Source organism: Canis lupus, chromosome 20, assembly GCF_011100685.1.
Source record: "Canis lupus familiaris isolate Mischka breed German Shepherd chromosome 20, alternate assembly UU_Cfam_GSD_1.0, whole genome shotgun sequence".
Taxonomy (NCBI): domain Eukaryota; kingdom Metazoa; phylum Chordata; class Mammalia; order Carnivora; family Canidae; genus Canis; species Canis lupus.
In genome coordinates, this window is record NC_049241.1 from 583,965 (window position 1) to 608,441 (window position 24,477).

At 54.1% G+C, this 24,477-nt stretch overlaps 1 protein-coding gene and 1 long non-coding RNA gene across 5 annotated transcripts in view; one reads left to right on the plus strand and one right to left on the minus strand.

Annotated features, from left to right (window-relative positions):
* Positions 1 to 7,050: 7,050 nt before the first annotated feature.
* Positions 7,051 to 8,821, minus strand: LOC111091217. Its single transcript, XR_005374489.1, has 2 exons — positions 8,392 to 8,821; positions 7,051 to 7,192 (listed from the first exon to the last, which is right to left on the minus strand). It is a non-coding gene; the product is annotated as an uncharacterized LOC111091217 (long non-coding RNA).
* A 24-nt stretch (positions 8,822 to 8,845) lies between these two features.
* CFAP100 (cilia and flagella associated protein 100) overlaps positions 8,846 to 24,477 on the plus strand; it is a 54,037-nt gene continuing 38,405 nt past the window's right edge. For 2 of the 4 annotated variants that reach the window (XM_038565438.1, XM_038565440.1), the window contains exons 1-3: positions 8,847 to 8,987; positions 12,287 to 12,394; positions 22,950 to 23,027. In XM_038565438.1, coding sequence (XP_038421366.1) covers positions 12,346 to 12,394; positions 22,950 to 23,027 — 127 coding nt within the window. In that variant the 5' untranslated portion in view covers positions 8,847 to 8,987; positions 12,287 to 12,345. Of the gene's footprint in view, positions 8,988 to 11,538; positions 11,884 to 12,286; positions 12,395 to 22,949; positions 23,028 to 24,477 lie in introns of those variants that run through there. The other 2 variants (XM_038565439.1, XM_038565437.1) reach the window with 2 other exon arrangements.

The following is a 24,477-nucleotide window of genomic DNA, read 5'->3' on the forward strand; positions in this document are numbered from 1 at the left end:
TCCTTGCTGACACAACTGATGGGGCCCAGGCATGTGCCCTCTTCCTCTTCTGCCCCAGGACTGGAGTCTCCCACAGAGTTCCCACTTTCCATGCTAGGACTGGTTTAGGGATGTGTGAAAAGTCCTTTTTGCTCAGGAGATATGACAAGTGTTTTGAGGGGCTTCTCATTGTGTGGGATGATATCGCCTTCTTATTTAAGTCATTTTCTCATGGAGCTTTCTGTTTCTTGAAGCAAAATGCAACCTAAATGATGTCAGGAACTATTATTGAGAATCTCCTTATCCTTGGCTCCTGAAGCTAAATGACGCTCTCCTGTGGGGCACAGTCCAGGAAGTAACTAACACTCTGCTGCCTCAAATCTCCTGATCCCAAAAGAAAGAATGTCCTCCCCAACCTTAGCAGCACCCCCCTCACTCCTACCCCACCTCCTCAGCACCATGGTCCCTCCATCTTGTCCTCTTTCTCCTCTCCCTCCCTCTCTCTCAATCTTGCTTCCTCTGTGACCTCAAGCCTAGTCTGGTCTCAGCTCCTCTTCCTGGGTGACCACAATCCCCAAGACTGCCTGGGACCCGCACCTCACCCCACCCCACTCCAAACCTGTGATGACCAGGCAGTGGAGCACAACCTTTGATCCAGAATGATACCGTTGCAGCTTTCCCAGCCAATGCACAGAATCTCCCTAGCTTTGGGGGAGCCTAGGTGGTTCAGGTTGTTAAGCATCTCCCTTCGGCTCAGGTCATGATCCCAGGGTCCTGGGATAGAGCCCCACACTGGGGCCCCTGCTCAGCCGGGAGTCTGCTTACCCCTCTCCGTCTACTACTCTCTCTCTCCCTCTCTGTCAAATAAATAAATAAAAATTTTTAAAAAAGAATCTCCCTAGCTTTAGCCATCTGACTCTGAGCTGTGGCACTGGGTCTGCCTCTGATGATCTAGGCTCCAGCAGAGCAGCAGGGAAGAACCTGGTCAGATCCCCTAGTTCCACTGTGGGTCAATGCCAGCCCTGCCCTCAAAAGGTAAGACAGGGCCTCAGCCAAGACCCTTGTGTCTCCTCCCTCCTTACCCATCAGATCATGCCCAGCACTTCCTGAAACTACTCTCACCCAGACCACTGAGAGTCTCCTATTTGATAAATCCAATGAGAACTTTTCAATCTCTTAGCCACTTGAGAGCATTTCTTTTTCTTCTTTTTAACATGTTTCTAGAGATATTCACATACCAAAGAATTCACCCACTTAAAATGCATTTAGTATATTGACAGAGTTGTGCAACTACCACCATAATATAATTGTAGACATTTTCATCTCCCACAAGAAAAAAACCTGTTCCCATTAGCAGTCACTGCCAGCTTCCCCCAACACCGTTCCTCCCCGAGCCCCTGGCAACCCCCATGGACTTTCCATCTCTGTGGTTTGCCTATTCAAGACATTGCAAATGGAATAAAACAGTATGTGGCTGTTTGGGATTGTCTCTCTGCACTTAGCATAATGTTTTCAAGGCTGGATGTTATAGGATTTATCAGTACTGTGTTTCTTTGTATTGCCAAATAATATTCCATATGAGTGTACCATATTTTGTTGATCCATTCATCAGTTGATGAAAATCCAGGTTGTTTTTCTTGGCCGTTATGAAGAATACTGCTACGAATATTCACGTATGAGTTTTCGTATGGACATGTTTTCATTTTGCTTGGGTCTATCCCTAGGAGTGGAATTGCTAGGTCATGTAGTAAGTCTAATGTAATTCTTTGAGGAGTTGCCAGGCTGTGATCTAAAGCAGCTGCACCATTTATATTCTCACCAGCAATGCATGAGGGCTCCAATTTCTCCACATCCTCACCAACACTTGTCATTATCCATCTTTTTGAGTAGAGCTATCGTAGTGGGTGTGAAATAATATCTTACCTTGGGTTTGATCTGCATTTTCCTGATGACTAGGTGTGCTGAACATCTTTTCATGTGCTTATTGGGTATCTGCTATCTTCTTTGGAGAACTATCTATCGAGATCTTTTGCCCATTTTTAAATGGGATTACTTGAGATACTTATGTATCTGAGATACTTATGTATCTCATTACATATTTGTGATACAAGTCTTTTATCAGATATATGCTTTGCAAACGTTCTCTCCCATTCCTTCCATTTTCTTGATGGTACCATTTACAGCACAAAAGTTTTTAACTTCGATGAAGTCCAATCTATCTCTTTTTTTCTTCTGTCACTTGTGCTTTTGGTGTCAGAGCTAAGGAAGAGCCCCCTAACTCAAGGTCACAAAGATTTACTCCCGTGTTTTTTCCTAAGAATTTTAGTACTTACATTTAGGTCTCTGGTTCCATTTAAGTTAATTTTGGTATGGGATGAGGTGGAGCCCAACCTCACTCTTTTGCATGTGGAAATCCAATTGTTCTAGCACCACTTGTTGAAAGGCCATCCCCCGACCCCTGCCCCTGCCTCATCATCGAATTGTCCTGGGACCCACTCTTTAAACTCTCTGTTCCTTTGACTTTCTGAAGAACACTTGCCTGGTTTTCTTCCCACTTTGGGTCCCCGCTTTCCCTTTCTCCTGCAGGGGGACTCTTCTTCCCCCTGGCTGTAGTGTCTTTGCGCTGACAGAGAGCCCCTCTCCTTGGCTCTCCACACCTACTCCAGGGATGTCCTGCAGGCACCCCGCAGCCATCTGCAACTCACCCTGTTCTCCCCATTGCCCCTACTCTGCATGTCAGTGCAGATCCTCTGGGAAGGAAATGCCCAGACAGAAATAGAGGTATAAGAGATCTTGGGAGAGAGGCCTGCTTGGATAAAGGGCAAGGGGAGCAGAGTCAGTGGAGAGAGCCTCATGCCCTGAGTCATGTCTGAGTCTGGGAAGAGAGCAAAGAAAGGAAGGGAAGTGGGGTCGGCAGAGCCCAGGCTGCAGCTCTGAGAAAGTCTTGTCCAGGCTGACAGGAAGCTCTGGTGCAAAGCTCACCCATTGGAGGAATCCTGCACGAGGCCAAAATGGCCTCTAAGGCTCCCACAGTGCTCGGGCAGGCACTGGCTGGGGGACCAGGGGGTGGTGGCCTGGGGAAAGCATGGGCCTCAGTATAAGCTGTGCTTCATCCCAGATGTGGAGCAGCTGGAACCTGTCAGTCAGCTAAATTCCTAGAAACTTTTCTCTGGAAAGGAGACCTGAGCACACACCCCTCCATCCCCATTTTCATCTCAGCCAACTTGTTCAGGCTGCCTGAGTCCAGTTACCTCTCCCACCCCCACAGCCAGCCTCTGACCTTGCATCCCACATGTAGCCTGATTCAGCCACTCTCTCCAGCCTAACTGCCTCCACCTTTATATAAGTCAACATCATCTCATGCTTGGAAACAACTTCCTAGGACCTCTTCCCAAACTATCTTCTCCATGAAGCTAAAGATGGAACAAAATAGCAAACCTGATGGTGGCTTTTCTTCTTCTTGCTCCCTGAGCAGGGATGGGAGATCCCCATCACCTCTGTGACCTGGCAGACACCTGCCTACCTTTTTCTGGCACCTCTCTCTGCCCCTCCCCACTGCCTTTGTCAACACACATCTGACACCTCAGCCTCACAAGGCTGCTTGTGCTCCCTGAACTCAAACTCGGTCTCCCTTGCTCCTCAAGTTCCCTCACTCGTGGCCCTATCTGCCTGTTTAGATGCTATGCATCCTTTAATCTGGTCCCAATGATGTCACATTCCTAAGGTGCCTTCCCTGAATGCTCAAGCCAACTGGATCTTACCTTGGGCTTCAAGACCTTCCTTATCATCCCACTTAGCACTGTAGTCAAATGTGGATACCAAAAGTCACTCTTGTTTTCTCTCCAGAAGCCCATGAAATCATCTGTCCATCTGAGCTGATGGGAAAGCAGTCTGATGACCGTGACATAAAAACCATGCCAGGCCAGGGCAGTAGGGTAGAAGGGGTCCCCAAAAGGGAAGTGGCATGGTGCTTCAGACTCCCTGCCAGGACTTGGCAGCTTCCCCTGATACCCAGCAGATGGAGATACTGCGGACCACAGCCTGAACTGGGGCTACAGCCATGGGCAGTGGGCAAAGTGGAAGCAGCACCGTGGTCAGTAATGCCCGTGGGAAGCTCTGACACATTGTGAGGTAGGGAAGACATGGCTTGGTCTCCTTCCACATCTTGCAACATTAGAGGCTGAAGGAAGAAACAAAAGGAAATCCAGATGCAAGGTACCCAGGCTAGTAAGGTATCTTACCAGTAAGGTGTCTACTCAGTCCTGGTTGGGAAGTCACTGAAATCCTGCCATGTCTCCAACTGCTGCAGGTTTATTCCCTTCTGCTCCACAGGAAGCCTCCAGACATCCAAGAGGTATCAGTGGCTGTGCTGCATGCTGTCCAGAGCCGTTGGCTGTGGTGGGTGGCACCACACCTGGGAAAGAGGCTCTAAAGTCAACTTGAGGTCTTTGGTCCCAGGCATCAAGCCCCCCAAGGTAGACAAGCGCAGGTGGGGCTTGGACAGGACGCTGCCCGGCTAAGCAACCAGCAGAGTATGGCCCCAGCCCCCACCCCCATGACCTGGCCCTCCTCAGCCAGCCAAGGAGCACCGCCTCTTTCCAGACCAGTGGGAGGAGCACACGGTGACCTCTCACAGCCTGGACCAGGGAGTCAGACTGCCTGGGTTTGAGTCCAGTTCTGCACTTATGGGCTGTGTAGTCTCGGGCAAATGGCTTCACATGTCCCACCTTCAGCTTCCTCACAGAGACCACAGCCACCTGGCGGGGATGCCCTGTGTGCAGACAGGACCAGGACTGCAGATGCACCTTCTTAGCCAGACATAGCCCTCAGATCCTACTGTAATATTGGGATATAGGCCAACCAGGTGCCAGGTTCTGTGCTAACCACACAACATCCTCCCACGTCATTAGTTTCATTCCTACTTTTTGGATAGGGAAACTGAGGCCCAGAGCACTAAGTAACTTGCCCAAAGCCACTGAGCCAGTGAGCAACTGAGCCAGGATCTGGAGCCCACCAGGACTGATGTCATAGCCCATCGTCTTGGCCACCGTGCTCTCCTGCCTCTGTCTAATGGCTTCAGTCCAGAAAATGAAAGCCGTTGAAGGCTTTCAGGGAGAGGGAATTTAATGCAGGGAATTGGTTACATACACGATGGAAGCAAATAGATGCCAAAATGGGAATAGAGAGGCCACTAGAAATGAGCAAGAGCAGGCCCCAGGCTCAGGAGGGAGGTGGTGTTTTGGGACCTGGGACCTGGGACCTGGGACCCAGGGCTCCTGACCGATGCTAAAACCACAACAGGCCTGCCCAAGGCAGCCGCAGCCTGAGGAACCACAGAGAGCAGAGGGAGGGGACAAATGCCCTGGCTCCCCCACATCTTCTGCCCTCCACTCTCCTACCCACCAGACCTGCCCAGCCCCCATGGACACAAAATGTCTGGGGATGGATCTAGAGGAGGCAGGCTGTGTCCTCACAAAGAGATGCTTCCCAGGAAGACAACCCCTGACCTGATCTTGAGAAATGAGTAGGAATTTGCTGGCAGAATAAAGGACAACTCCCCAGAAAGGGAAAAGGTAGGGGGGGGAAGCATAGAGTTGGTGATGCTGGGACAAGCTGAGACTTGGTGCCATGGAGAACAGACACAGCTGCTTGTCCTGCTGGTAGGCCACCTGCACCTATAAACACCTCTTGGGTTGGGAGACCCCCCTTTTAGGAGCCCCCACCTCCCACCATAGAAGCTTTCTCTCCCGGTCTCCCTTTCAGCCAGGGTGGAGGCAGGGACTCTTGGGTTCTGCCTATGAGACAGAAGGTGCTGGCAGGTGACCCAGGTTCTGACAGACACCCACAACCACACCCTGAATCAAAGCCATTGTATCTCCACCAGGACACACCTGCAGCCTGCTCTGGCCTCTGCCCCTGGCCATAGCATCTCCTGGCCTGGTTTCCTGTCCCCCCACAGGATCCAGGAGCCACCCATCCCCTGCCTTCCCTTTTCTCCTTCAACCCGTTTTTGTTTTTGTTTTTTTTTTAAGATTCTATTTATTTATTCTTGAGAGACAAAGAGAGAGAGGCAGAGACACAGGCAGAGGGAGAGGCAGGCTCCCTATGGGGAGCCCGATGTGGGACTCGATCCCAGGACCCTGGGATCATGACCTGAGCCAAAGGCAGATCTGGGACAGGGGGATCAAGACCGATGCTCAACCACTGAGCCACCCAGGCGTCCCTCCTTTAACCTGTTCTAACCGATGTCTGTTGGCTGTTACCAAGAACCCTGACTGGTACACTCCTTTGAGGAAGGGAAGTATGAAATCAGGAATACAGTTTCTCCCTTAAGAGGATCCTCAGCTTTTCCCCTAAATACTTTATTACAGAAATTTTCAAACTTGAATATACAGAAATACGGAGAGTTTTGTAATGAACACTCATGTACCCACCACCTGGATTCTTTTATTTTTAAAGATTTATTTACTTATTCATGACAGAGAGAGAGAGAGAGAGAGAGGCAGAGACACAGGCAGAGGGAGAAGCAGGCTCCATGCAGGGAGCCCGATGTGGGATTCGATCCCGGGTCTCCAGGATCATGCCCTGGGCCAAAGGCAGGCGCTAAACCGCTGCGCCACCCAGGGATCCCCCACCACCTGGATTCTATAACTAACACACATCTATCCGTCTTCATCGCCCATCCATCCATCTATGTGTGTCTCCATCAATCCATCACATTTTTTAGATCAGCTTTTAATCTACAAATTGTGTCAATAGTTAGGGTTTATTTTTAAGAATTTATTTATTTATTTATTTGTTTATTTATTTATTTATTTGAAAGAGAGAGCACAAGTTGAGGGAGAGAGAGAAGCAGACTCGCTGCCGAGCAGAGAGCCTGACGTGGGGCTCGATCCCAGGACCCAAAGATCATGGCCAGAGCCAAAGGCAGACACCCAACTGACTGAGCCACCGAGACACCCTATAGTTAGATTTTTAGGCTAAAATTATAAGTTTAAAAAGACCACATTTTCTAGACAGTTCTCTAATCTTCTAAATAACCAAGCCAAAGCAAAAACAGGAGCACACACATTAAGTAGAGAATGTGTCTTTACTGTGAAGTACACCTTTGAGCAGAGTCGCACCCCCGAAGCGTGCAGGACCCATATTATGAAGCACACCTTTGGAGTTCTTGGGCTTTTTCAAGGTGTATGCACCATTTCTTTATATAATTCTATAGAATTATAAAACAATTCCTGGTGAGAGTCAGCATGTGTCTGGTTAAGAACAAAGATAAAACTCCACTGCCTGTGAACCCTGTCTCTGGGACTCCCTAGTTCTGCTGGGCAGGTTTCCTAACCTCCGGGTGATGCGATCTCCCTGCTGACAGCAGGTGTAACAACAGGACCTACTTCACCGCGGTCTGCATTAAATGGGCACAGAGAACAGGGCCAGGCCCTCAGAAACCTTCTGCAAAGGTTCACAGATGACTCATGATAGTTCATAGCCGTTCCTGTTATCACAATGAATTGATCGTATGCTCAGTAGCTTTTCCCTCTTTGGGTCACCTATTCCCAAGAGTCCTAAGTCTCATCAGAACACCTATTTGAGATAAACCATTTGGAAACTGCTGTCCTACCTCAGTCACTAATTAATAAAGTGCCTCGGGCGCTTGCTGAGAGCTGACTCCAGCAGGGCAGGGGCTAAATCATTTAGGACTTTTTTAAAATTATTTTTTTTTATTGGAGTTTGATTTGCCAACATATAGCAATAACACCCAGTACTTTAAATGACAGTGTAAGGAGCCTCTGTCCTGGAGCGGCTAAAGGGAAACCACTTATCTGTTCAGGTACAGTAGCCGCTGTAACAAGTAGTCCCCTCCACATGCATGTGGGCGCACACACACACTCACACACAAATCACCTATATGGCTTAACCTAGTAAAATCTCCTTCCTGCTTGTGCAAAGCCCGCTGTAGATACTGTCCACCATCATTGTCCTCCAGTGGTGATTCGGGGACCCCCACCACTCCTTCCATGGAAGGGAGCCCTTCCACATTCCGCGGCCCGGGTCTCCTTGCCCACTACACCTGCCTTGGGCAGAGCTGGGGGCTGCTGGGGGCCTTATCTGCACCTTACAGGCTTGCAGGCTGCTCCAGAGCAGAGTAGGGCTAGAGAGACAGGCCCTGACTGTGCCCCCAGCTCCGAGCTGCCTTTGTCAACCTGCAAATTCCCTAGACGTGTGGGACCATGCGGAGACCACCGTGAGCACTCAAGGAGGGGCTCTCCCGTCCTGGAGGACGGGGGACCTGAGCTGAGGGGGCAGAGGGCACACCCTAGAGCCCGTGGCCACCTCAGCTGATGGGTGATCCGGCCCTTTATCGCCCCGTCGTCCTCCCCGTCTGCTGCTAGGCCCCGCCATTCCGTGTCTTACCCTAAGAGTCATTCACCCTCTGAGTAGTGATCCTCAAGCCTTGGCCAGCATCGTCTTCCCCGAGGCCGGCACCGCGCACCCCGCACCCCCCACCCCATCGGCTTTCGGCTCCAGGGGGTGCAGAACAGCGGCCCTCCTAGCGTCGGCGTTGTCGGCTGCTGCTGGCCCCAGGAGCAGCCCCTCGGGCAGGGGAGGGGTTTGTGTGTGCCCCCCCACCCCGGCAGAAAGGACAGTCGGTGCCTGCAGCACCTGCATCCCCAGGTGCACGCGGAAGAAACGAAGCGGGGAACGGAAGGAAGAGAGCAGGGAGTGCGGAGGAAGGAGGGCGGAGGAGAAGCCTCCCGCCCCAGGCCGCCCCGGGCGCGTCCCGCAGACCCTGGCGCTCTGACCGCGGGGCCCGGGCTCTCAGCGCCGGGACCGCCCGCCCGCCCCCCTCCGCTCCCCCGGGCGGCCGGGACCCCGGGGCTTTGTGACGTCAGCGCCCGGGCGGCCGGGGAGATTGGTTGCCTTGGCGACGTAAACCGAAGGCCGGGCGCCGAGAGCCGGGAGCTGCGGCGGCGCGGAGGCTTCGGAGCTGGCCCGGGCGCGCGGGGCCGGTGAGTGCGTGGGACTGGGGGCGCGGGACGGGGGCGTGCGGGGCGGGGGCGCGCGGAGGAGGGGCGGGGGGCTCGCGGAGGAGGGGCGGGGGCGCGCGGAGGAGGGGCGGGGGCGCGCGGAGGAGGAGCGAGGGACGCGCGGAGGAGGGGCGGGGCGCGCGGAGGAGGGGCGGGGGCGCGCGGAGGAGGAGCGAGGGACGCGCGGAGGAGGGGCGGGGCGCGCGGAGGAGGGGCGGGGGCGCGCGGAGGACGGGCGGGGGCGCGCGGAGGAGGGGCGGGGGCGCGCGGAGGAGGGGCGGGGGCGCGCGGAGGAGGAGCGAGGGACGCGCGGAGGAGGGGCGGGGGCGCGCGGAGGAGGGGCGGGGGCTCGCGGAGGAGGGGCGGGGCTCGCGGAGGAGGGGCGGGGGCGCGCGGAGGACGGGCGGGGGCGCGCGGAGGAGGGGCGGGGGCGCGCGGAGGAGGGGCGGGAGCGCGAGGAGGAGGGGCGGGGGACGCGCGGAGGAAGGGCGGGGGCGCGCGGAGGACGGGCGGGGGGCGCGCGGAGGAGGGGCGGGGGCGCGAGGAGGAGGGGCGGGGGACGCGCGGAGGAGGGGCGGGGGACGCGCGGAGGAAGGGCGGGGGCGCGAGGAGGAGGGGCGGGGGCGCGCGGAGGAGGGGCGGGGGACGCGCGGAGGACGGGCGGGGGCGCGCGGAGGACGGGCGGGGGCGCGCGGAGGAGGGGCGGGGGCGCGAGGAGGAGGGGCGGGGGACGCGCGGAGGACGGGCGGGGGCGCGCGGAGGACGGGCGGGGGCGCGCGGAGGAGGGGCGGGGGACGCGCGGAGGAGGGGCGGGGGGCGCGCGGAGGACGGGCGGGGGCGCGAGGAGGAGGGGCGGGGGACGCGCGGAGGAAGGGCGGGGGCGCGCGGAGGACGGGCGGGGGCGCGCGGAGGAGGGGCGGGGGCGCGAGGAGGAGGGGCGGGGGACGCGCGGAGGACGGGCGGGGGCGCGCGGAGGACGGGCGGGGGCGCGCGGAGGAGGGGCGGGGGCGCGCGGAGGAGGGGCGGGGGCGCGCGGAGGAGGGGCGGGGGACGCGCGGAGGAGGGGCGGGGGCGCGCAGAGGAGGGGCGGGGGCGCGCGGAGGAGGGGCGGGGACGCGCGGAGGAGGGGCGGGGGCGCGCGGAGGAGGGGCGGGGGGCTCGCGGAGGAGGGGCGGGGGCGCGCGGAGGAGGGGCGGGGGGCTCGCGGAGGAGGGGCGGGGCTCGCGGAGGACGGGCGGGGGCGCGCGGAGGGGCGGGGGCGCGCGGAGGACGGGCGGGGGGCGCGCGGAGGAGGGGCGGGGCTCGCGGAGGAGGGGCGGGGGACGCGCGGAGGAAGGGCGGGGGCGCGCGGAGGACGGGCGGGGGCGCGCGGAGGAGGGGCGGGGGCGCGAGGAGGAGGGGCGGGGGACGCGCGGAGGAGGGGCGGGGGCGCGCGGAGGACGGGCGGGGGCGCGCGGAGGACGGGCGGGGGCGCGCGGAGGAGGGGCGGGGGCGCGCGGAGGAGGGGCGGGGGCGCGCGGAGGAGGGGCGGGGGCGCGAGGAGGAGGGGCGGGGACGCGCGGAGGAGGGGCGGGGGCGCGCGGAGGAGGGGCGGGGGACGCGCGGAGGAGGGGCGGGGGGCGCGCGGAGGAGGGGCGGGGGCGCGCGGAGGAGGGGCGGGGGCGCGCGGAGGAGGGGCGGGGACGCGCGGAGGAGGGGCGGGGGCGCGCGGAGGAGGGGCGGTGGACGCGCGGAGGAGGGGCGGGGGACGCGCGGAGGAGGGGCGGGGGCGCGCGGAGGAGGGGCGGGGACGCGCGGAGGAGGGGCGGGGGCGCGCGGAGGAGGGGCGGTGGACGCGCGGAGGAGGGGCGGGGGACGCGCGGAGGAGGGGCGGGGGCGCGCGGAGGAGGGGCGGGGGCGCGCGGAGGAGGGGCGGGGACGCGCGGAGGAGGGGCGGGGGGCGCGCGGAGGGGCGGGGGCGCGCGGAGGAGGGGCGGGGGGCTCGCGGAGGAGGGGCGGGGCTCGCGGAGGACGGGCGGGGGCGCGCGGAGGGGCGGGGGCGCGCGGAGGAGGGGCGGTGGACGCGCGGAGGAGGGGCGGGGGACGCGCGGAGGAGGGGCGGGGGCGCGCAGAGGAGGGGCGGGGGCGCGCGGAGGAGGGGCGGGGACGCGCGGAGGAGGGGCGGGGGCGCGCGGAGGAGGGGCGGGGGGCTCGCGGAGGAGGGGCGGGGGCGCGCGGAGGAGGGGCGGGGGGCTCGCGGAGGAGGGGCGGGGCTCGCGGAGGACGGGCGGGGGCGCGCGGAGGGGCGGGGGCGCGCGGAGGACGGGCGGGGGCGCGCGGAGGAGGGGCGGGGCTCGCGGAGGACGGGCGGGGGCGCGCGGAGGAGGGGCGGGGGCGCGCGGAGGACGGGCGGGGGCGCGCGGAGGAGGGGCGGGCCCCGGGCACCCCGCAGGGCCTCTCTGCAGGCTTCCTCCCTCGGTGCTAGACGAGCGTCAGCACAGACGTAGCTCCCAGCCGCCCGCTCCAACCTGCCCTCCGCAGACCCGGCGCCCGCCGCGCAGCCCCGCCGACGCGGCCCGATTGCGCTCGGCCGCCCGAGTGCTAGCGGAATGGTGCTGGAAGGGCTCAGGCTTTGGAGCCAAGGAATTTCGGGCTGGAATCCCGGCTATGGCCCTTGCTTGCTGTGTAACTTTGGACACCTCGCCGCACCTCCGCTTTACTTCCCCCTCTGCACAATGAAAGATTCATTCAGTGAATAGTTAAGAAGCCGCAAGGCCACGCCAGGCGCTTGGATGAGTGCGTTGGCTACCAATGAGAAAAGACCCCTGTTCTCTTGGAGCTTACATTCGAGGGGTCGTACGCAATGCACCGATTTTTTTAAGTGATGAATCAGATACTGGTAATTGCAGAGAAGAAAGTAAAGAGGTCATATGGAGGGGTGGGGAGAAGGAAACCAGTTTGGATGGAGTGGCAAGAGAGGGTGTCTCTGAAGTGGTGACATGAGCTCAGAACTGAAGGGAAAGGACCTTCCTCCACAGCGGGTGTGGGTGAACAATTTTTGGCTTAGGAGATGTTATATGCAAAGGCCCTGAGGCAGACCAAGGCTGGCATGTTCTAGAAACAGAAAGATTAGTCAGGGCAGCTAGATCTACGTCAAGGAGGGGAGAGAGGATAGGCAGGGAGCTATAGGTGTTGGTCACCTGGTGAACCCTCAGTAAAAGACAACTGTTCTCAGCCACCCAGGGGAAAGGGGAGCTTAGGGCCTGGGGATCATCTGGCTCAAGCATTGTGTCACTCCTCAGGTTGGAATCGCCTTTAGCCAAAACCAAGTTTTGCAACAAGCCTTTATTCCTCTGCCCAGATGTCCAAGATAGTACCTACCATGGTCTCCAAGGACATGATTTACAACAGTAAGTATGGGGCTGGCATGGACTCAGAGGCAAAGACGGGCTCGGGAGCCTGGGACAATGACATCCAGACTTAATTGAGAGCTAAGGTGATTCAAAACCAGGCCATGAGGCGGAAATCATAGATGTGCCAGTTCTCTGGAAACTCCATGTTCTATTTCCTAGGGCTGCTGTAACAAAGTGCCACCACTTTGTTGACTTTAACAACAGAGATTTGTGGTCTCACAGTTTTGGGAGCTGAAGTCCAAGACATGGGTGTCGTTGGCATTGACGTTGATTCCTCCTGAGGGCTAGAGGAAGTGTCTGTTCTAAGCTCTCTCCTAGGAAATTTCTGGTGGTTTGCTAGCCATCCTTGGTGCTCCTTGGATTAGAGACGTGTCCTCCCTAGCTCTGCCTTCATCATCACATGGCATTCTGCCTGTGTGCATGCCTGTTGCCCATTTCCCCTTTCTTTAAGGCCGGGAGTCATATACGATGAAGTGCCCACGCTATACTCCAACATGACTTCATCTAAGTTATGTCTGCAGTGACCCTATTTCTTAACAGGGTCACCTTGTGAGGTGCTGGAAGTTAGGCTTTCAAGTATTCAAAAACGATAATTGAGTGGGTAGGGAACGCAGTTCACCCCAAAGCAGGCTCTGTGGAAGTGGGTCGCTTTCATCCTCTCTGCAGCTGTGGTCACTGGGCCGAGCCCAGAGGTAGTACCAGCTGGCCCCAGGCCCTTATGGGAGATGCCCTGCCTCCTCTGAACTCACACATCTGCTGCCAAGTGCTCCTGCTGGGAGGCATGGAGGGAAGCTACGGGCGGGGGAGGGGGGCGGAGGGGGGGGAACCTCTGGGGGCCCCTGGGGCTGAGGTGGGCAGAATGGGCAATGCTTCCTGCTGTCACCTGGCTCTTAACTGCTTTCGTCTTTTTTTTTTTTCTTTTTTTTTTTTTAGAATTCAGAGACCAACCTCTAAGGGCCAGTGGGTTCTCTCTATTTATTTATTTAGTTAGTTAGTTAGTTAGTTAGTTAGTTATTCATGAGACACACAGAGAGAGGCAGAGACACAGGCAGAGGGAAAAGCAGGCTCCCTGCCAGGAGCCCCATGCATTACTCGATTCCCAGGACCCCGGGGTCACGCCCTGAGCACAAGGCACGTGCTGAACCACTGAGTCCCCAGGGCTCCCCCTGTCTTCAGCTTTTAATTCAATTTAACTTTGAATTAGGTAAAGGATTCCCATGGTTCAAAATTCAAACGTCTTCAAAGCCCCTTCTTTTGTGTGTGTTTTTTTTAAAGATTTATTTATTTATTTATGATAGAGATAGACACAGAGAGAGAGAGAGAGGCAGAGACACAGGAGGAGGGAGAAGCAGGCTCCGTGCTGGGAGCCCGATGTGGGAATCGATCCAGGGACTCCAGGCTCACGCCCTGGGCCAAAGGCAAGCGCTAAACCACTGAGCCACCCAGGGATCCCCAAAGCCCCTTCTTTTGAAAGGCGCCACCTGTCCCCAGATAGCCAGCACCCCCTCCTTGGAGATGGCCAGTGGCACTTGTCTCTCATCTCCTTCTACACCTGCTCCACGCACATGCTCTGTGCACACAGGCAAATACCTACAGATTCGTTAGGTACAGTTTGTTCTTTTCTCACACAAACAGTCATAAGAAACAGGCTTCCTGTGCCTTGTTTCTTGCACTAACCCCATAACATTGTGGAGACTCTTCCTTATCAATACACCAAGAGTTCCCTTAGACTTCTGGTGTTGCGAGCAGAACAGTGATCCCATAATGTGAGTGTACCTTGATTTATTTAACCAATCCATATTAATGGGCATTTAGCTCATTTCAAAATGTGTTGTTTGTCATCGCCTTTGCAGTTGTGTGCTCAGTCACTCTGCTCCAGAGCAAATTGAAAAATGAAGGAAGGCTGAAATGGAATTACCAAAAAAAAAAAAAAAAAAAGATAGCTTTGAAATGTTTGCAGATAACAAGTTTATTTTTTTTATTTTTTATTTATTTATTTTTTTTAGATAACAAGTTTAGACACACACATATACACACACAGCAATGCAACATAATTTCACTGTCTCAAGACTGCTGAAGGCCTTCTAGACTCTATTGCTTCATCCTGCAGTACCAAGAGGGTAGTTACATGGGGTGTACCCTGTAGCCCTGGAGAATGGGTATATCACTTCCCTTGGCAGTGACATGCAAACAGAGGGTATTCCCTGCCACGCCGAAGCTAAGTGCCAGGGTGTGGGTTGAGGGTCTCTGCACTTGGGAGGAAACCAGGCCAGGCAGGCACGGCCAAGTGGACAGACCCACAGCAAGCGCAGGCCAGGCCAGCCAGGGGCACCTCGTCAGGCAGGCAGGTGAAGTCACCCTGGATGAGGGTGTATCAGCCAGGAGCTCAGACTGGGAGCTTTGTTGAGCCTGACATCCTGGGTTCAGTTGCAGAAGCTGGGTACTACGGTAGGGGCCAGAAAGACTCTGAGCCCTTTGAGAGAAAGAGGGGCTTAGGGACTCTGGGCCCTGAGCCCAGGCCAGGTACAGAGAGGGTTTCTGGACCCCATCCAAGAACACCCCCACTGAGGTTTGGAGCACTGGAGTCTGACATACTCATTGGAGCACAGCACTTCTGTGAGTCTCAGCTGCCTCATCTGTGAAATGGGAGCAATCCTCAGGCTCTGTGAGCTGTAAGGAGAGACACAGGTTGAGGGCTCAGTTCCGTGATACTGCTATCATTAGTGTCTCCACTCCCACTATTATGACACCCACCATCCCACCTCTACAGCCTCGGCTAGCCTCCCAGTATGTGAAGTCTGAGCCGGAAGGAGATGCTCAGAGTCCACATGGAGGGGTGGTTAAGGGGTCAGGATGAAAGACTTAGCTGCAATTGGACATCAGAGAAGTGAGCTCTGGGTTTGTTCTTCATTCACAAATCCTTATTAAGTGCCAGCTGGATGCAGGCATGTGTTCTAAGCACTGGGGATTCAGGGGCAAATAAAACCCTCCCCCTCGTGAGACTTACATCATGACGAGGGAGACAGACATTGCAAAGCAAACAGCCAGTCTCTACTTACAACAGCCAAGAAGCAGTAGAAAGGAAACCTACTGGAAGCTTTGGGCAGGGAGTATAGGGTATAGAAATGGGAGAGGTAGTCAGGGAAGGCCTCTCAGAGGAGGTGACATTTGAAACCTATCAGTAACAATCCCGAAGGATGGAAGAGGGGGAAGGGCATTCTAGGCAGGGGGGTGGGCCAGCAAAGGCTGAGGCTGGTATAAGCTTGCAGTGTTAGAGGAAGAGACAGAGGCCAGTCTGAACAACTTGGGTAGGGCCATACAGACCATGGGGAGGACTGTCCAGTTCTGTTAAGATGCTGAGAGGGGTTGCACAGTTTCTGGGTTTTATGACTTCGATCAGTAAGGATACCATGGTCTGTGACACAGGCAGAGGGGCTGGTTCACCATAGCCTCCCTAGGGACCCCAGGCAAGGCCTTACCCCCAGTGCATAGGGTAGAGGACACATGATAGAGACCTGGCCAGGCAGAGGAGCCAGTGAAAGCCCAGACTAGACCCAAGGCTCCCTAGTCAGGGCTTGTGGGGCAGCGTCTGCAGGACCATGCAGACAGTTGGAGAGAAAAGCAATAGACAGCTCCCTCTCCGAGCTGTCGATTCCTGCCACTCCTGCCACTCCACTGCCCATGTTCCCTGGCCCAGCCAGGTCACTACACTCCCCTCAGCGTCTTGGCCCTGCTGTCCCTCTGCCCAGAGTGCTCTCCCCCTAGGTCTCCCCATGGCTCCCTCCTCCACCTCCTTTAAGCATTTATTCACATGTCACCTTCTGCTTTATTGTTCTTGCTATCACCTTCCACCTCCCACCTGCATCCCCGTTCCTTGTTTCTCTCTCCCCAGTAGAATGTAAGGTCCACCCAGGCAGAGGTGTTTGTCCTGCGTGTTGCTGTCTCCCCAGAGCCTGGCACATAACAGGTCCCCAGTAAAATTCTGTTAGCTGAAAGCTTTCCCCTGAAGTTCAGGAATAAGCCAGGATGTCTGTTTTCACTGCTATTCAATACTGTGGGCTGGAAGTTCTAGCCAGAGCATTTATTTATTTTTAAAAGATTTTATTTTTAAGTAATCTCTGTGTCCAGCCAACATGGGGCTCAAACTTAGAACTCTTCTGACCAAGCCAGCCAGATGCCCCGTAGCCAGGGCATTTAGACAAGGAAAAGAAATAAAAGGCATCCTTAGGACGCCTGGGTGGCTCAGTGGTTGAGCGTCTCTGCCTTTGGCTCAGGTCGTGATCCCCCGGAGTCCTGGGACCGAGTCCTGGGATAGAGCCTGCTTCTCCCTCTGCCTGCGTCTCTGTCTCTCCCTCTGTGTCTCTTGTGAATAAATAAATAAAATCTTAAAAACAAAAGGTAGGAAGGAAGGAAGGAAGGAAGGAAGGAAGGAAGGAAGGAAGGAAGGAAGGAAGGAAAGGAGGAAGGAAGGAAAGGAGGAAGGAAAGGCATCCAAATGGAAAGGAGGAAGTGAAACTATCTCATTCACAGATGACAGGATCCGACATAGAAAAAAATCCCCAGGAGCCCACAAGAAAGCCTCTAGTGCTCATGAATGAGTTCTCCCAGGTTGCGGGGTGCAAGATCAAAGTGCCAATGTCAGCTGTGTTTCCACACCCCAACATGGAAATTAAGAAGCAATTCCATTTACAATGGCATCTGAAAGAACGGGAGACCCACGTATGAGGGGACGTCATGGGAGATACTCATTAGGGTAGGAGCGATCCGGGAATCAGCCTCTCCAGCAAAACAGCTGCTGAGCTGGCAGGAACTGTTGGAATCCAAAATGGGAACTCTGGAGCCTAGAACGCATGCAGTTTCCAGGCAGAACTTGGGGGGAGGCTGGGAGACTTAAGCCAGTTGTGGCATCTTGTGGAGCAGCCTCCAGCCTGGCAACAACAAGAGGGCAGCCCGCCTTCCTGGCGTGGCTTGCTGGTGCCACGGTGGATGATAAGGAGCTCTTCTGCCCAAACCCACTGTGTGTTTGGTGGCTGAGAAGCCAGGACTGAGGCTGGCCATTCTGTTCGTTCACCACCAGGAGCTCGAGTAACTTCCCTGCCAGTCTGTCCATAGGGACCTATCTCTAAAGAGACAGGACCTTCCCTCTCAGGCTTTCGGGACACAGACATTTAAAGAAATCTTTAACAAAAGATTAATATCCAGAATATATAGGGAATTCCTAAAACTCAACAACAACAGCCACAACCAAGAACCCCACTAAAAAATGGGCAAAGGAGTTGATAGACGTTTCTGTAAAGAAGATCTTCCAAAGAGCCAATGAGTCCATGACATGGTGCTCACTATCATCAGTCATTAGGAAAATGAGCTATCACCTCACACCAGTAGGAAAGCTATGAAAAAAGAAACCCAAAGTAAAGGGTTTCTTTCTTTCTGTCCCTACGTATTTCTTTCTTTCTTTCCCGACTTTCTCAGTTGGGAAACTGGAATCCCCATGCACTGCTGGGGGGAATGTAAATAGGTGCACAGCTGTGGAGAATGGTAAGGTGCTCCCTCAAAAAAGTACAGCTAGAATTACATGATCCAGCCATCCATGTCTGGGTACATTCGCAAAATTATTGGAACCCCAACACTGTCTTATTTGTGTTTGTCACAAGTCTCCAATGTAGGCTCTGCTGCAGCACAAGTAAACATTGGCCAGCAGACACCAATGTGATGATCTCCCTTGGTCCCCCCTGCCCCACCCCCACCAGCTCGCGGAAAGGCCTCAACACCAGCCCAGACACTGCTCTAAAGACTCCTCTGCCCCCCGCCCCCACACTTCCCCCGCAGAGACCCAGCTGCCATTTTGACATCACCAATCTGGTGCTGGGAGCTGGGGACGGACAGGCATGGTTCCTGAGGTTTGAAAATGTGGATTTCACTTTTTCCTAGATAATTCTCTTGAGGCAAGGGGGAAAAAGCAAAAATAAACGGTTGGGACTACATCGAGATTAAAAGTTTCCGCACAGCCAAGGAAATAGTCAACAAAAGTAAAGGCAACCTATGGAATGGGAGAGCATATTTGCAAATGGCATATCTCATAAAGGGTTAGTATCCATAGTATATAAAGAACTGGTAAAACTTAACACCCCAAAACCAAATAATCCAATTTAAAAATGGGCAGAAGACATGAACAGATATTTCTCCAAAAAAGATATGCAGATGACCAACAGACGTGAAAAGATGCTCGGATGGCCCTTGGCCTTGGCCAGGGCTGAGCTCGCCCAGAGCAGGTGTTCCCTGAGAGGCAGGGCGAGCCCAGACGTCTTCTGTGACCTCACCTCCGAAGTAACGTGCTGTCACTTCACAGTTGGCCGCACCAACCAAGCAGGATCCAGGGCTGGGGGCAGTGCTGATGGCTGAGTTCCGGAGCCCAAGGACCCTGGGGCCATTTCCGGCAAGGGCGCCACTACCCTGTAAACACAGGTCGGGTTTGTGAATCGTGTTGGAAGATGTCCTGCCCCGGGGGCACCTGCGGGGCTCAGTCCAGTGGAGTCGACTCTTAATTTCGGCTCAGGGTTCGGGGCCACATCTCTCCTCGGCCTCCTCAGACAGGGTGTGCGCAGGGCTCCTGCTGTTAAGAGCACCAGTTGGCCTCCTTGCTTCCCCTCGGATCAGTCCTCCTGTGGACCCTCTGTGTCCTGCGGGTCCCAGGGTGGCCCCTCCTGAGCACCGTGCACCTTCGTCCCCAGGCAGCCCGTGAGGGCGGCCCGGGCCAGGCTGCGCTGCCAGCGGCTTCCTCGGGCTGCCCTGGCCACCCTCCGTCTCCATCCACAGGGCCCGTTCCATCTGCTGGCTGGGGACACATTTCCGTCCTCACTCTGCCAATTCCCAGGCCTTCATCCGCAGTGGCCTCTTCAGAGGCCCCGTTTGGCGTGTCCCACGGGCCCCTGAACCCAGGCCTCTTGCTCCATCCAAGCCCCTGCCTCCCTTCTCTGGCACCTCAGCAGACGGCACTGGTACCCAGGTGTTCGTACCTAACAGGTGGGGTTCTCCCCATGCTCCCTTCTCCCAGAGCTCACATCCCATCAGGCACCTAGCCCCTGGGCTCTCCGGAAAAGCACTGCATCCACCCTTCCTCCAGCCCCCGCTCCCACCCTTGTCTAAGCACCAGCCCTCTCCTGTGGGCAGCGGGGAGGACAGGCTTGCCAGGGTGTAGGGGAGGTGCCCGTAAGTCCCAGAGTGAAGGCTGAGATGGTGGAGACCGGGGGCCCACGGTGGGGCCCATCCCTCTCTCACGCAGGTGGAGAGCAGAGAAGTGGCTCCCCTGGCTGCTGCAGTGGGAGCAGGTCAGCAGGTGGCTTCCCTGGAGCTGCAGGAAGCAGCGGGCAGGAGGATCTTTGTGTGCCCTGAGCCTACACCTCTGCTCCCACGGCTGGGGGGATGGGGTGCTAAAATTTTACCACTTTTTATGAGGACACTGCACCCAGCTCGCCTCCCCCTGTTTCTCCCAGAGAATTTTTCTACAAGGAGGCTTACATTTTTAAGACTTTTTAATTTAAAATTTGCAAGAAAGAAACAGGAAATTTTTTTTTTTAAGAAACAGGAATTTTTAAAATGTATTTAACCTTCATACGCAGAATTCCTTTCTAAGCAAGACACAACTCCAAAGCATTTCACTAAAGCAAAGATGAGGATGTCCTGTAAGGAAAATACATGACAGACAATCCGAAGGGAGCTGTCATCTGAGCTGGAGCAAATATATCTTCGCAGCTCTGACAAAAGAGCTAGCGTCCTCTAATAAAGGTTCTCCAGATCATTTAAGAACTAGGACATGCCAGGCAGAGAAAAATGCTCCCGGGATACTGACAGATTGAAGTGAGGGGATAATTAACATCTGCAAAGCCATAATAGTTTCCGTAATGAAGACAAATTATGAAGTGCAAATTAAAACTGAGATGCATTTATCACCTATCAGACTGACAAAATTCCAGGTGTGTGGGAAACAGTGCAACTCAACGCAGTGATAGACAGTAACCATCGACCAGTTTGGAAATCGCATTGGGCTGGAAATAGCCTCAGGACCCACCAGGGGAACCTGGCTAAGGAGCAGCGACACTTGTATATAGGCATATAGGTCTTTTTTTTTTTTTTTTTTTTTTAAAAACTTTTAAAAAAATTGTGGTCACCTATATGTACATAACAAAATGTACTCTTTTGAGCATCTTCAAATATACAGCTCAGTGGTGTGGGAAGTACATTCACCTTGGTGTGCAACTGTCCCCACCGTCCATCTCCAGAACTTTTTCACCTCATAAAAGTGAAACTCTGTCTCCATTAAATACTCCCCATCCCCTTCCCCAGTGCCTGGTGCCCACCATCCTACGTTCTGTGGGTAGGAATTTACGGACTCCAGGGCCTCATAGAAGTTGTCCTTTTGTAAAGAAGATGTGGTTTATATATACAATGGAATATTCATTCCTCAGCCATGAGAAACGACAAATACCCACCATTTGCTTCAACGTGGATGGAACTGGAGGGTATTATGCTGAGTGAAATAAGTCAAGCGGAGAAGGACAAACATTATATGGTCTCATTCATTTGGGGAATATAAAAAATAGTGAAAGGGAATAGAAGGGAAGGGAGAAGAAATGTGCGGGAAATATCAGAAAGGGAGACAGAACATGAAGACTCCGAACTCTGGGAAACAAACTAGGGGTGGTGGAAGGGGAGGAGGGCGGGGGATGGGGGTGAATGGGTGACGGGCACTGAGGGAGCCACTTGATGGGATGAGCACTGGGTGTTGTTCTATATGTTGGCAAATGGAACACCAATAAAAACTAAATTTATAAAAATAAAAAAAAATTTTTTTAAATTTTTAAAAAGAACTTGTCCTTTTGTGACTGGCTGATTTCCCTGAGCACCATGTCCTGGATGTTTGTCCATATTGTAGCGTGAAAGCAGATGTGTTTTTCAGTGAAAAGCAAAGGGGCATCTGAGAATGTGCATGCATAATCCCTCCAGGCAGGTGAATAAAGATCCATATGGTAGTGAAGGCTTCAGGTGAGGACTGCTCATCCTATCAACATGTCATATCAGTGTTCATCATAACACATTAAACAACATCGTTAAAAATCTCTGCTGTATATGTGCTTTGCTTTTTCAATTAAGAAAAAAGCTGGGGACGCCTGGGAGGCTCAGTGGTTGGGCGTCTGCCTTCGGCTCAGGGCGTGATCTTGGAGTCCTGGGATGGAGTCCTGCATCGGGCGCCCTGCATGGAGCCTTCTTCTCCCTCTGCCTGTGTCTCTGCCTCTCTCTCTCTCTGTGTCTCTCATGAATAAATACAATCTTTTTTTTTTTTTTAAGGCTGAATTTTATTAGAATTTGGGTTTGGTTTGGGTTTGGGTCTATTTAAATATCTATGGTATCTTCTGATCTTTATGATGTGATTAGTTAAATGTTGCTACCTGGAAATTGAACCACAGAGTCACTAAAATGGAAAGTACTGACTGAGCAAGCAGCCTGTGCTCCTGAATGCTCTGCAGGTCTCCCTTCTCCCTACCACCTCCCCTCTCCTTCCATTACATATGCAGCTTGATCTGCAGGCACCTGAGTTTCCAGCCTAGGCCCTTGACCTTCCCTGCCCGCCACGGGACAGCTCCCCTCCTCACTCTCCCCACACCTGGTCACCCAGCTGCTCAGGGGCCACCCCTAAGCATCCTACCCCCCACCTTTCAAGCCCTGCCTAGCCTTCATCACCCCAGGCCTCCTCCTCCAAGCTGGTCCAAATGGACCGGCTTCTTGAACTCCCCACCAGAGCACATCCCAGGCTCTCCAGCAGCCCCCACCCTCCACAGCTGCATAGACTGTAATTTCCAAGTTACAATAATTTCTGGGTTAGGGTAGGAGGAAGTATCAGGCCAAATGCTTCCTTCTGTGTGGGTATCAGTTGAAGGACAAGGAAATGGGTGTTTCTCTGGATCTTCTGTTGCAGTCTTGAGGGAAGCCCTGGGAGGCTCACAGCAAAAGTATGGGCAGCGCCACAAGACAGAGGGCTTGGGTCTGTGACCTTCCTATAAGACAGACTTGCGTTCTTTTTTTTTTTTTTCTTAAGATTTTATTTACCTATTTGAGAGAGAGCAGAGCAAGAGAGAGCACAAGCTGGGAGGAGGGGCAGAGAGAGAGGGAGAAGCAGGCTCCCTGAGCAGGGAGCCTGATGTGGGGTCCCATCCCAGGACCCCAAGATTATGACCTGAGCTGAAGGTAGACGCTTAACCCACTGAGCCACCCAGGTGCCCTTCCTGCACTCTTCTTAAGGAGCAAATGGAAGGATGCAAAAGGGAAGGCACAAAATATGTCCCGTGTGCCAGGCACATGTACAGGTGGGCCCTTTTCTTGCACGGTTATCACAACTTGCCCAGCAAAGTCAGCATGATGGTCTTAGATTTGTAAACAAGCTCAGAGAAGCTGAGTGACTTGCCAGGGCCACTCAACAGGCAGGCAAGGATGCTGGAGCCAGGGCCTCTCCCCAGCCTCATGCTATGCTCACAGCTTCACTTTTCTCTCTCCTCAGATAACAGCCTAGAGTCCACAGAAAACAGTTCTTCTTCAATCACTGAAGAAGAAAAAAAGGAGAAACATGGGAAAAAAGGTAAACATAGCCCTCAAGCTGGGAGCTGAAGTCTAAGTTGGTGGGAGTCAAACATCTCCCCTGGTCAACATAGTCTCCAGGGCCAGTGGCAAAAGGAAATGCTTCCATTTGCATTAAGAATTGGGTTACTGAAAAAAAAAAAAAAAAAGAGTTGGGTTACTGAGACCTGAAATAATAGTACATAAACAAAGTAGGATTCATTTTTCCTCTAGTAATGGTAAATACAGGAGGCAGTCCAGAGCTCCATGAGGCTCTACGAAAAGCAGTTCTAAGAAATCAGATGACCAGGTCCCAAGTCTTTCTGCTCCGCCAATTTTAGCTTTAGGGTTCTCAACTGCAAAGTGATCATGTGATCACAAAATGGCTGCTGCGGCTCCAGCCATCACATCTGATTTCAGACAGGGAGAAGGGGTGAAGGGAAGAGCAAAACTGCCCACCCCTCAGCCAACTCAGCCATCCCTGGAAAAAGAGTCTTCCCAGAGGCCCTGCCTGACAATTTCTGCCTACATTCCATTGTCTAGAAATTTGTCGTGTGGCGATCAGTATCTGTAAGAGAGCCTGAGAAGTATAGCTTTTCAACAAGGCACAGGGCTGCCACCTGTTAAGAGGAAGAAGGGTGGGCAGCTAGCTGCTTGTATTGCTTCCTCTGTGCCCCTGCACTGCTGTTCCACCTCTTGGCTCTCCCCCCTGCCCCCAGGCTTGCAGGCCAGTCTAATCCTCCTACAGAGGGGTGCAGATGTGAGTGTGTTCCTGACCTGCATCTCCCAGGCTGAGCTCCCACCCCTCAAGCCCCCACCCCCTTTTCCTCTTTCGGTTAACGTTGACAGTCCAAACCTGCCCAGAAACAGAGACTAAGACAAAGTGAACTCAGATGCCCATCACTAGACTGGACAGTAGAGAGGATTTGCCCACATTTGTTGCATGTATCCTTTTGCTTTTTTTCTTTTCTTGTCTTGCCATAATTTTTATTTTAATTTTTAAAATTAAAATTTTTTATTCTAGTATAGTTAACATCCAGTGTTATGTAAGTCTCAGGTGTACAATACAGAGATGCAACACTTCCCACATCACCGGGTGCTCATCCTGATAGGTGTCTTCCTTAATCCCCACCACCTGTTACACTCGTCTCCCCCCCTCCACCTCCGCTCATAATCATCAGTTTGTTCTTCATAATGAAGAGCCTGTTTCTTGGTTTGCCTCTTTTTTCCCCTTTGTTCATCTGTTTAGTTTCTTAAATTCCACTTGTGAGTGAGATCATATGGCATTTATCTTTCTCTACTGACTGATTTTGTTTAGCATAATACCCGCTAGGTGTCCTTATTCTTATCCATTTATCTATCAACGCACAGTTGGGTTGCTTCCATATTTTGCCAGAATATTTTAAAGTAAAATTCAGGGGTGTCATTTCATTGTTTTATCCCTCAATATGCATTTTTAAAAAATAGGGATG